Genomic DNA, 11444 nt, shown 5'->3' on the forward strand with positions numbered 1-11444 from the left:
ACCCTTGGCATAAGTTCTAGCTCCGGTATAAAGCACATACCTAATATATGTTACTTTATTTATTTTTGGTAAAAGGGACAAATATACCCTCGAACTATCGTAAATGATTGTCGGGACATTGATGCCCCTGTCATCCAAAAACTAGAGCATATATGTCCTTCACTCTAACGGAAGACTAAATAGGGACACGTGGCGCAATCTTATCCGTCGATAAATGTCGGATCGGTGGATAAGATTATGACACGTGTATGTCCATTAGTATAAAGGGTATATGTTCTAGTTTTTGGATGGCAGGGACACCAATGTCCCAAAAGTATGACGAAGGGTATTTACATACTATTTACAATAGTTCAGGGGTATATTTGTCTTTTTTCCCTTTATTTTTTTCTAATTTATGTGAAACAAATGGAATTTCAAGTTGTTACTTTTTATATAATTTTCACATAATATCTGTTACTCCTTCCGTTTCAATTTACAACAAAGAAAATTTTGAGAGTTCAAATGTTTTGGTATAAAGGGTATATATGCTCTAATTTTTTGACGGCAGAGGCACCAATGTCTCAAAAGTATGACGGAGGGCATACCATTTATGATAGTTCGGAGATATATATCTCCTTTTTCTCTATTTAATATTCTTTTTTTTTTATATTTTTGAAATTGTTAATTATTTTGATAGTATATATTTTACTTAATTTTTACATGATATATGTTACTTTTATTGTCTAATTTCAAGAGTTGGCTAAAAAAATTTATAGGTTATTAAAATATTTAAGTTGTTAATTATTTCAATCTATAGTACGTAAGTTTTAGATAATATATTTTACTCCTTTTGTTCTAATTTATATGACATATATGAATTTTTGAGAATCAATTAAATTTTATTTTATTTTTTAATATTTTAAATTATTAATTATTGTGATTTATAAAACTTTTTATGTAAATTTTAAATATTAGTGTTTGATTTTGTGTATTAAAAAATAATATATATTGCATAATTTTTAACAAAAAAATATTTATTTATAAAAATCAACCCTTTAAAATAAAATTGGGTAACACTAATTTCTCATTCGATAACATATTAAAAATATATATAACATGCTATTTGATATCCTTCCACGTGTAATTATTACTCAGAATTGAAAATGTGTATCAAATAAGAAATTAATAATACCCAAATTAATTATGGGTATTGTTTTCTCAATATATTATATCAAAACGACGTCTAAAATATTACCGAAAAATATAAGTAATACTCTTTTCTTTTCTTTTTAGTTGTTAAATTTTGACTTGACAGTTAACACAGTTATTAAAATAATAATAATTGATATGATGGTTTATCATTTACCTCTATTAATTGATTTGTCAAAGATGACAAGTAAAAAGGAAAATCAAATTAAGAAATATTTGACAAGTAAAAGGGACGAAGGGAGTAATTTGGTACACTAATAATAACAATGAAAAACCATCTAGTTACATACATATTCCTATTATATTTATTAATTCTCTCTATAGTTTACATATTATTGATTTCAAGTCAGATAAACCAAGATACATATATTTTTGCTATCAGTTACATTTTGATTATGAAATATTGATACACGGGGAGAGAGACGAGTGAGAGAATCAATATATCCCAAATACATGTCAACAACACTAGATATATGTCTATGATGATTGAAATTTGATACGAATGGTAATTATCTAGTCTATGGGGATTGAAATTTGATACGAATGGTAATTCAAAAAACACACTAAAAAACACGTGATTAGGTTCTAAACTAGTAAAATTTGTGTTCTTTGCGCTTATGACGATGTAGCAGCCCAATAGCTTAGCAAGCCCAAAAAGAAAGCCCAAATTGAAATCCTTACAAATACAAAATAGAGTCCTAATTTGGCTTAAACCCCTGCCGCTATTCTCTCTGAAGCAATTTCTTGAAGATTTTCCATGGGAAAGAAGCGGAAGCACACAGAAACAGAGGCTGCAGCCATAGAAGAAACTGCAATAGAAAGGCCTAAGAGAACTCTTTTAGGTTTTAAAGATGGTTCTACTGAAGAAAACAAAGAGACTTCAGTAGTTACTTTTAGAAATAAAGAGAAAGTTTTGGTGACTTGTTCTCGTCGTATTAGCTACAGGTTTGTGTTTTTTAAGCTTTTTAGTCAAAAGGGTTGCTGTAAATAGTCAAAAAGATTGATTTTTTTTGTTGTTGGGTTTTTGTGGATTTTAGGTATCGGCATTTAATGTTGAATTTGGTGTCCCTTTTGCCTCATTGCAAGAAGGATAACAAGGTGGAGTCTAAAGATGCTAAAGGTGCAACCTTGAATGAGCTAGTTGAGTTGAAGAGCTGTTCCTCTTGTTTGTTCTTTGAGGTATCCTTGCTGTTTCAGTTTTCTTGCTATAAGATTTGGTGTTACTTGAGCTTGTTTGAAGGCTTGTTACATAGCATTCCTCTCTTGTGTGATTTACGGGACCTCTCTTATGTGATTTGCGGGCTATTGCACTGAAACAAGGTCTAATAGTGGCTGCATGTATTTAACTTGTCTGTGCATCCTTCGGTCCTAGTTCTCTGTAAACTTCTACTTTTATCATGTTTAGAGGAGGATACTTGGTTAATTGACACGCTGTACCGTATTACTTGTGATCTCTGCAATCTCTTTGTTGTTTTGCTATTTCAATTGTCAGAAGAAGGAACTCACATTCTCTTACCACTCTATTAAATTAATGTTCTGAAAAAAAAGGCATGATATTAGTGCTACAACAATTACTCGGTAAGTTTAGCCTAGCATCACAAATTCACAGCAACCCACCTCTTGTCATTGTGACTTAGTTCTTTCAGATGCCTTTCAATTGAGCTTAAATTGAATATCGGGACAGCTACTTTTAGCACCATTTTTTAGATTTTTAGGATTTAGGATTGTATGAACTCCTCATGCATCGGACAACTTCCTAATTCTATTCTTCTGGTTTGGTTTAATTTGCCCATTATTCCTACTCATGTGCTCTCAATATTTTTTATGTACTGAAAACAATCAGCCTGATTGAAGCACTCACTGCTACCTTTTTGCATTTTGACTGCGACTTCATATGAAGTTTCAGATTTCAATTTCTGCTCTTTCCCTCTTTGTTTTATTTGATTGGTAAGTTCTGTTCTCTTTTAGCCTTTTTGTTTAAAATAAAGCAAACAAAGAGTTTTGTTAAACTACCTGTGCGCCAAAGATGCATATATAATGTGAAATTTAGGTTACTCCTGGTTATAAAAAAAACTGTAGGTTGTTCTTGGTCAAGCCTACAACCTAGTATCAGTTGGAGTAGTCGTATGCATTGTATCCTGTTGATGTCTCCAGTTCTAGATGCACCTAATCAAAAGATTAAAACCATAAAATAGTGTGCTGAAGCATTCAAAAGATGGAAATGCATGTTAAGCTCATTGCCAGTGTGGACATTCATTATAAAAGATTATACCTCTTCTATAGGCAACCAAATATTCCCACCACTGTTTGCCTTCTCCACCCTGGTGCAATCATCCCACAATGCACCAAAACAGCCATAAAATTGCTTGTCTTAATGGTCAAATGCTCGGGTTTGTGAAGGACTTACTTTTGGATTGAGTAACCTGGAGAAGAATGAAATCTTAGGCAAGTTCATTTTCTCAGGTGGGAGAAGGACAGCCTCTTGAAATTACCTCATGGCAGATAGCAAAGGCTGTTCGAGTTGTTGCAGAGAATACCATAAGCATATCATTTTGGCTAATAGAGGCTTTAGGACTGATTGTTCTAGAAAATATACTTAACGTGTGATTATGGAATTGCCTCTATCTGTTTTGTCCATTTGAATAGAAATTCTGCTGAATGACGTTTTGGTTTTTATCCTTTAGAAGCTATGGTTTCATCTCTTCTGTTTTTCGTCATTATCCTATGTTTGCTTTTATATATCTTCTATTTTCTTATTTTCAGTGCCGGAAGGGAAAAGACCTCTATCTGTGGATGGCCAAATGCCCCAATGGTCCATCCGTGAAGTTTTTAGTCAATGCAGGTAATCAAGTAGATGCTTTTTATCAATCATGTTCTGATGTTCATGTATAATTGTGATGCGATTGAAATTGTATGTCAACTAAAATAAATTTTTCACCTCACTTGTGATATTCTCTTGAATGAGGAAAGGTCCAACTTATTCTACTTTTCCATTTGTTTTTGAAGTGCACACGATGGAAGAATTAAAACTTACTGGAAATCACTTGAAGGGTTCACGTCCTATTTTGACTTTCTCAAGCAATTTCGATAAACAGCCTCACTGGAAGCTTTTGAAAGAAATGTTCATACAGGTAGTTTGACTCTATTCAGAGCATTAATCTTTGTAATAATTCCTCGTAACTAAATGTAGACAGTTGGTTTTTATAGTACATTTTCAGTTTTTGCCTATTATGTTTAGCTAAACTTTTAGTTATTCCGTCCTCTAAGGAGGCTGAAGCTGAAAACTTACTTTTACTTGAATATAGTTGTTTGGTCTACTTAAGATGCCATTTTTAGTGAAAAAGTTGGGCTGTTGCAATCATATACAAGCACTTCTTCGGTTTCCACTCCTTTTCTTTTATTGAAGTTTGTTGCTTGCTGTGACTCTTCAACGCGTTCTTGCTATTCAAATTAAGTGATGGTTAGAGCATTTTCGTAAAAAATTAAATTGTTGAATCTGGTTTCTTTAGAGGTTGAAGGTTCAAACGTAATAGTTTATGTGTTTGAGTTGCATTCATTATCCATTATGTAAATCCCTCTGTAAATTTTTAGCTTTCTCATGACATGATTATTTAACCATCTCTGATGACATTCTAACACATTATTTTTCTTTTGTTTTATCAGATTTTTGGAACCCCGAAGGATCACCGGAAATCTAAACCTTTCTATGATCATGTAATTGTGTTTTCAATTCTAGACGACCACGTGTGGTTCCGTAATTACCAGGTTCGTTACTACTCATACCATAGTAAACTTCCTCCATTGCTAGTGTTGCTCTGTTTTGAAGAAATGAGTTCTTTATATGATCCATCTCTTGCCCATAGAAAGTGTGCTTCAACTATTCCCCTTTGTCCTCCAGTAGGAAATTTCTTGGGGTTGGCTATAGGTTGTTCAACCCTCATCCTTCGAGTTCCAGCTATTGTGAAATCCTTGCCCCTTTCGGCCTTTCCTTTCTTTCACGGAAAATATATACATTATGTAAAGATTCCTCAAAAAACAAAACAGAAGAAAATTTGATGACCTCCTTTACGGTCCAAAAAGATAATTATAAATACTCTGCCAATATTAGAGGTTGAGAATTGGTACAGCCAGAAAAAACAAATATAGAAAGGAACAGAGAGAATACACAGTCTCTTAGTCATAAATGTTAAGTAGAAGTGGTACATGAGATCATCTGATATTACTAGTCTTAAAATCCATGGATATGTAAGTTTTCTGCCGTTTAACCCACACTACCAGTCTACCACTGCACTTGCTTTGTGGAAGAGGAAGTCTATAGTTCTACCTTCAACCTCCAAATCAAATCCATTTGGTAGGGGTAAAAATTGCATGCCAAGTATCTGCTGACTCATAGGATTTGATATTTTTTAGCTACAAGGGGAAAAGGATGTCTAATAGGCGTACCATTCACCTCAAAGCCTTCTGTTATTTCTTTTTTCCTTTGTAGTAACAAAGGCTTCTGCCATTTCTTAAGGTTCTCTTTATATCTATTGTAACCTTTTTTTCACATCACTTGTTGACTCTCTGGAGCAGATATCATGTCCTCATAATGGAGGAACACAGAAAATAGACCGTGGGGACCTGGAAAAGATGACACTTGTTGAGGTTTGTAAACAAGTTATGAATAGTCCTAGAGAAACTATCATGTTTGATATTGAAGTTGTGTGTTTATGTATGCAGGTTGGTCCAAGGTTTTGCTTGAACCCAATTAAGATCTTTGGTGGTAGCTTTGGTGGCCCTACTCTTTATGAGAACCCATTCTACGTTGCACCCAATCAGGTAAGATTCATCCCTATGAGCAGGGATTCGTTTTTCTTCTTGCCGGTCACTGTTTTTCCTATGAGCAAAGATTTGTTTTATATTGTGGAAGAACTGACTTCTTAAGTACAGTTACTAATATTTATCTATTAACATCACTCCAGATCCGATCACTAGAGAAAAAACAGAAGGCTGGCAAATATGCAAAGAAAGTCAAAGCAAAGACCAGGAGAAAGATGCATCAGTTGTCTAATCCTATGGAGGTGGATGAATTTGCCGATATGTGGAAGGAGTGACAAGTCGTTGGAAAACATGAGTGGACTCCAGGTCCAGGACGATGATCACATGTCCCATAAGTTTTGTATCGCTAGACTTATGATTCTTTTCGAACAATTTGAAGTTAACTATCTCCTGATTTTCTGCCTAGTTAGAACTCATTCTATGCAAAATCATTATAGGCTTTTATTGTACTGTAATGAGGAGCTACATGCCTTGCCATTTTTAATTTCTCTGCATTGTATTTTTAGGTTGTGTTAATCCACAGAATACATCATGTAGAATTATTGGATTGGTTGAAAGTAATGTCTTTTGGGCCCTGAGTTTTTCGAACCGAATCCTGCTGCAGACAAAAGCTTGATATTTATGTGGAGAAGGATAAAGGGGCTGGCTCATTGTTCATCGAGTTTTGACTTGTGCGTGTGGTTCTATTTAGACCCATAGCAATCAGTTGAAGTCTTATAATATGTTTTGAATTTTATCATCTCAAAATTGCCTTAGAAGTAGCAAAACATGTGAGCCATGGGATGCACAAACTATTAGTTTCCAATTTCCACAGTTAACAAGCTATTCCTTCATAATTTGTTGGTTCAATTTTAATTTGACACGAAGTTTAAAAAAGTGAAATACTACTTTTGAATTGCATGGTCATAATTTAAAGATGTGTCAAATCACAAATGTATTAAAATGTCTTTGTAGTCTAGTGAAAAGTTAGAACTACAGAGATATTAAAGAAACGGAAGAGGTTTCTTTTTTTACCAAACTATGAAATTGTTTGACATTGTTGTTGGAAGGCCAGAAATACTTATTTTGAGAAAAAAATACTTTTGTTGAAAAATTAACAAATAAGTAAAACTGTTTTTATATAGCAGTAGAAGCAGTTTTTTGGGAAGAAGTTAAAAATCTATGCTTTTTAAAAAAATCAGAAGCAAAAAAAAATTATTTTTCTTAAGACTTAAATATTATTTTCATATATACATATTTACCAATATATTTTTTATTAAATAATTAGCATATATGTTTGGTTAAATTTCATTTAAGAATTTTATTTTTTATTTTTATATGATAAATTTTATAATTTATTTTACATTTATATTTATATATTATTTTACGTAGTATTTTGTAGAATTAGAAAAAAAAAATAACAACAATATTTTTACAAGATTAGAAAAAAGAAGAAAAAATAACAATTAAAGATTGCAGCCTCCCAAAAAAGGTATAATATTGATTGAAAAATTAAACATGTAAATTTTAGTTTTAAAAATATAAAAATTTAATTGATTTTTTTATAATAGATATTTAAAATAGTTTCTCTCTATAAAATAATTTTAATATTAGAAGTACATTAATAATTGTCTCTTTTTTTTTGTAATTTGACTCTTAAAGCGCTTTTTAAAAGAGATTAGTCAAACAATTTATTTATTAAAAGCACTTTTTAAATGAATTAGCCAAACACAAATTATTATTATTTTCAAAAGCAATTTTCTAAAAAGTCATTTTAAAAAAGTGCTTCTAAAACTAAGTCGTTTTTAGCAACAATACCAACACATGCTGTAAAAAGTAAAGCAAGATAGACAAATTGAAATGGAGGAATATTACTAATTGATTATTAACTTATTTAATAATATAAAGCTTGAAATGGAGAAGTATTAGTAATTGATTATTAACTTCTTTAATAATATATAGTTTGAAATGGAGAAGTATTAGTAATTTTAGTTAATAATATATAATTAAGCGATTATATATGTGATGAGAAATACATAAAGTTATTATTAAAGTTGTTTTGGATTTTCAAAAAAATATCTTAACTTTGCAAGTATTTTATTACTCCATAAAAGTTTTGAATATCTTTGTGAAATGGTTATTTTGACTCATTCCCTCACCTGATTTGTGAACATGTACAACACACGCGTGAAGAAATGTTTTTGCTGTGAATAACCAATTAAAAAGTGTCATGTTTCGCTTGTTTTCTTTATTAATTAATTATTTACTTCTTTTACATCATCTTCCCGATAACAAAGCTCAAAAGAGCTATTGGTACTCTCTTTTGACAATTTCATCATCTTCCCCAAAACAAGGTCAATGTTGGTACTTTCTCTGACGAACTCATCATCATCCTCAAGCGCAATAAGGTAGGAATTCATTTTCTCTTTTAATTTTCAATCGAAAAGGTTAATTTGAAGTTTTTCAAGAAGAGAACAAATTACTAGCAGTAGCAATTAGTCAATAACACAACGAAACACACTGAAATCCTAACAATAGCAACTATAATAAGTCGATTCTAATATTTTTTACACTATAATAATCCCTTAAACAATAACAATATGATATCTATCAACTAATGTAAGAAAAATCTAACCTGTTAACCTTCAATTCCTTGTTCCTCCAAAAATTGTGACCAAGAAACATAAAAAAGGAAGCACATGATTAGCACACCATCGTTTGACCAAGAACACGAAGAGATATGGAAAGTTGAGACAAAAGAAAAAGAGTTTTCTCTTATTGAAACAAATCGAGTCGGGTGTAAGCTATGGTAACTTGTTATCATCACGTGCGTCTAATCAGGTGAAGGAATGAGTTAAAATGACCTTTTAACAAAGATATTCAAAACTTTTGTGGGGTAATAGAACGCTTGCAACGTTAAGGTGTCTTTTTGAAAATTCGAAATAATTTCAATGGTGACTTTATGACTTTTCTCTATATATGATATATATAAAAATTTACTTTGATAACCTCCTTTTACAAAAAAATGATAAAAAAAAATTGCAATTAATTTCACGATTTAAATTCATAACTCATAGGTAGGGTGTTCACGGGTCGGTTTGGATCGGTTATTGGTCAAAATCAAAACCAAACCAACTTAATTGGTTTTAAAATTATCAAAACCAAACCAAACCAAATATAATAATACATTTACCGATTTGGTGGTTACCGGTTTTAGTTTGGTTTGGTTCGGTTATTCAGTTATTAACCACACACACAAAAAAAAGAAACAATTCATTCAAAATGTGAAAAAAGTGACAACAATCCATTCAAAACGAAAAATAGTTAGTATGACTTAGATTACTGAACTTTCAATCACAAAATTTACTATCAATAAAGCTTTAAAATTCACTATATTGGTTTAGAAGGAAGATACAATAACATTTTCAGTCCCACAAAGAATTGTCACAGACACTCATATACATGAAATCAATAAGATAAATATTTCATTTTGAGCATTTTTGCTTTCAATAAGTAAATTATAAAGAATTTTTAATGAAAATATGTATAAGATCTTTAAAATTGTTTATAAAAACAATATATTAAGTATGTATATTAATCAAATATATGTAAATAATTCATCGGTTCGGTTCAGTTATTTCTTCAATTTTTTCGAATAAAACCATAACTGATGTGAGGCCAAACATATATATTTTAATCATTATTTACCTCACATTTATTATTTATATCTGCCCTTTTTGAGCATGAATGTTATAGATTGTGCTAAATAGTGTATTTTATTTGTAGAAGTAAATTGGTGTAAAGTTGAAAAAGTTTGAAGCTAAAATAAATTAAAGATTGAAGATGGAAATCAAGCAGACAACTTAATAGAATAAATTCAATATAATAGTGTATAAAATATAAAGTTGCAACGTTCAAATAGGAAAAGAGGATGCTTCCACGTGGCAGCAGCGGAAGACACCTTCATATTGTTGAAGTCGTGCAGAGGCGGTCACAGTTCACGCGTAAAACTGGGAAATCCAATTCTATTCAATTTGGATTCCTAATTTGAGTGGGATTCAGTTATTTTATTGAGGATTTTCTATATCTATAAATAGTCCATAGAAATAATTATTTTGGAGATTGGGCAGAGGGGAAGATCAATTATAGGGCATCAAGTGGAAAGTTGACAATACTTTTTAGGGTTTTTTTTTTCTTCTTCTTCTTCTTATTTTCTTAGAGATTAGTAGCTAAAGCCCTTGTTCTGGGGCGATAGCTACAGATTCAATGTTGATTATTTAAGGTTTTCGAATTAATTCTTGGTTGTCATTATAAGTTACTTCTATATTCTTGTTTTAGTATTTTGTGCTTGATCACCATGAGATAAATAAGTATTTTGTGCTTGATCACCATGAGATAAATATATTGTCTAATCTTAAAATTGAGAAATGAGGGATTAGATAGACCAGAGAATATAGAGAACTTGGTCCACCCATTAAATTGAGGTGACTAGTGTTCAGGAGTGACGCTCAGACGAACATCTTGCTTGGTTACGAAATAGGATGAAATATAAATGCTCGACAGTTAGTCTATTTATCCCGCTCAACGATGTAGTTAGATAGCTAACTGGGGTAGACGACGAGAGGCGTATAACCCGGATCATATCATCAACCCTATAAACCTGTAACTTGACAACGGAAATTAATTCTAAGCCAAAAATATGATACATGAAATCCAATACACGCTACAGCCTTGGGATTTTCCAACTATTGTAAGTAATTTTATTATTTTGTTGGGATAAGGGTCTGAAAAATATCCCAACTTTGGTCGGATTTGCTGTTGCGATACTAAACTTTCATGAGGACCTGTTACCTCCCTAGAATATTTAGTATCGTATTTTTTACCCCCTGAACTTTTTAATAGTGTATTTTAAAGGTATATATGTGCCCACATGGACACATTACTATTTATAATTTTTGCATTATTTTTTATGTCCACGTGGACAAATATATATGTTTAAAATATGGTATTAAATAGTCTAGGGAGGTAATAGGTCTTCATGAAAGTTTAGTATCGCAACAGCAAATTCGACCAAAGTTAGGGTATTTTTCAGACCCTTATCCCTATTTTGTTCTTGCATTCTTCTCTTTTGGCTCTCTTAAATAAATAATTAGATCAATATAATTTAGTAAAAATAGTTAATTGACAAATCCTTTGGGTTCGATAATTTGGTTCTTTTAAGAGCCACTATATTACTTGCGCAACCGCGTACACTTGCGTGTGCAATTGGGAGCAACAATAACCAAACCAAATACTATCGATTTTCAAAAATCTAAAACCAAACCAAATCCAAATAAAATTGATTTTATTTTATATATTTTGTTCAATTTTTCGATTTGAATCGGTTTTTATCCAAACCGTGAACACCCCTATTCATAGGTAACACATACATAATGTTAGGGTATCTCTAACCTTATACT

General features: G+C 31.5%; 1 protein-coding gene across 1 annotated transcript; it reads left to right on the top strand.

The window, feature by feature from the left end:
• The first annotated feature begins 1898 nt into the window (after positions 1-1898).
• On the top strand, positions 1899-6584 carry LOC125856715 (ribosome biogenesis protein BRX1 homolog 1-like). The gene is made up of 8 exons (XM_049536337.1): positions 1899-2133; positions 2226-2367; positions 3952-4030; positions 4195-4319; positions 4852-4953; positions 5761-5832; positions 5908-6006; positions 6150-6584. Exons 1-8 carry the CDS (start codon positions 1946-1948, stop codon positions 6279-6281), a joined length of 939 nt encoding a protein of 312 aa, XP_049392294.1. The 5' UTR covers positions 1899-1945; the 3' UTR covers positions 6282-6584.
• Positions 6585-11444: the final 4860 nt, after the last annotated feature.

The sequence above is a fragment of the Solanum stenotomum genome, chromosome 2, assembly GCF_019186545.1.
Source record: "Solanum stenotomum isolate F172 chromosome 2, ASM1918654v1, whole genome shotgun sequence".
NCBI classification, from domain to species: Eukaryota; Viridiplantae; Streptophyta; class Magnoliopsida; order Solanales; family Solanaceae; genus Solanum; species Solanum stenotomum.

Coding starts and splice junctions, on each gene's coding strand:
- LOC125856715 (XM_049536337.1), top strand. CDS start 1,946: ATGGGAAAGAAGCGGAAGCACACAGAAACAGAGGCTGCAGCCATAGAA. Junction 2,368..3,951: donor CCTCTTGTTTGTTCTTTGAG/GTATCCTTGCTG, acceptor TCTTATTTTCAG/TGCCGGAAGGGAAAAGACCT. Junction 4,031..4,194: donor GAAGTTTTTAGTCAATGCAG/GTAATCAAGTAG, acceptor TTGTTTTTGAAG/TGCACACGATGGAAGAATTA.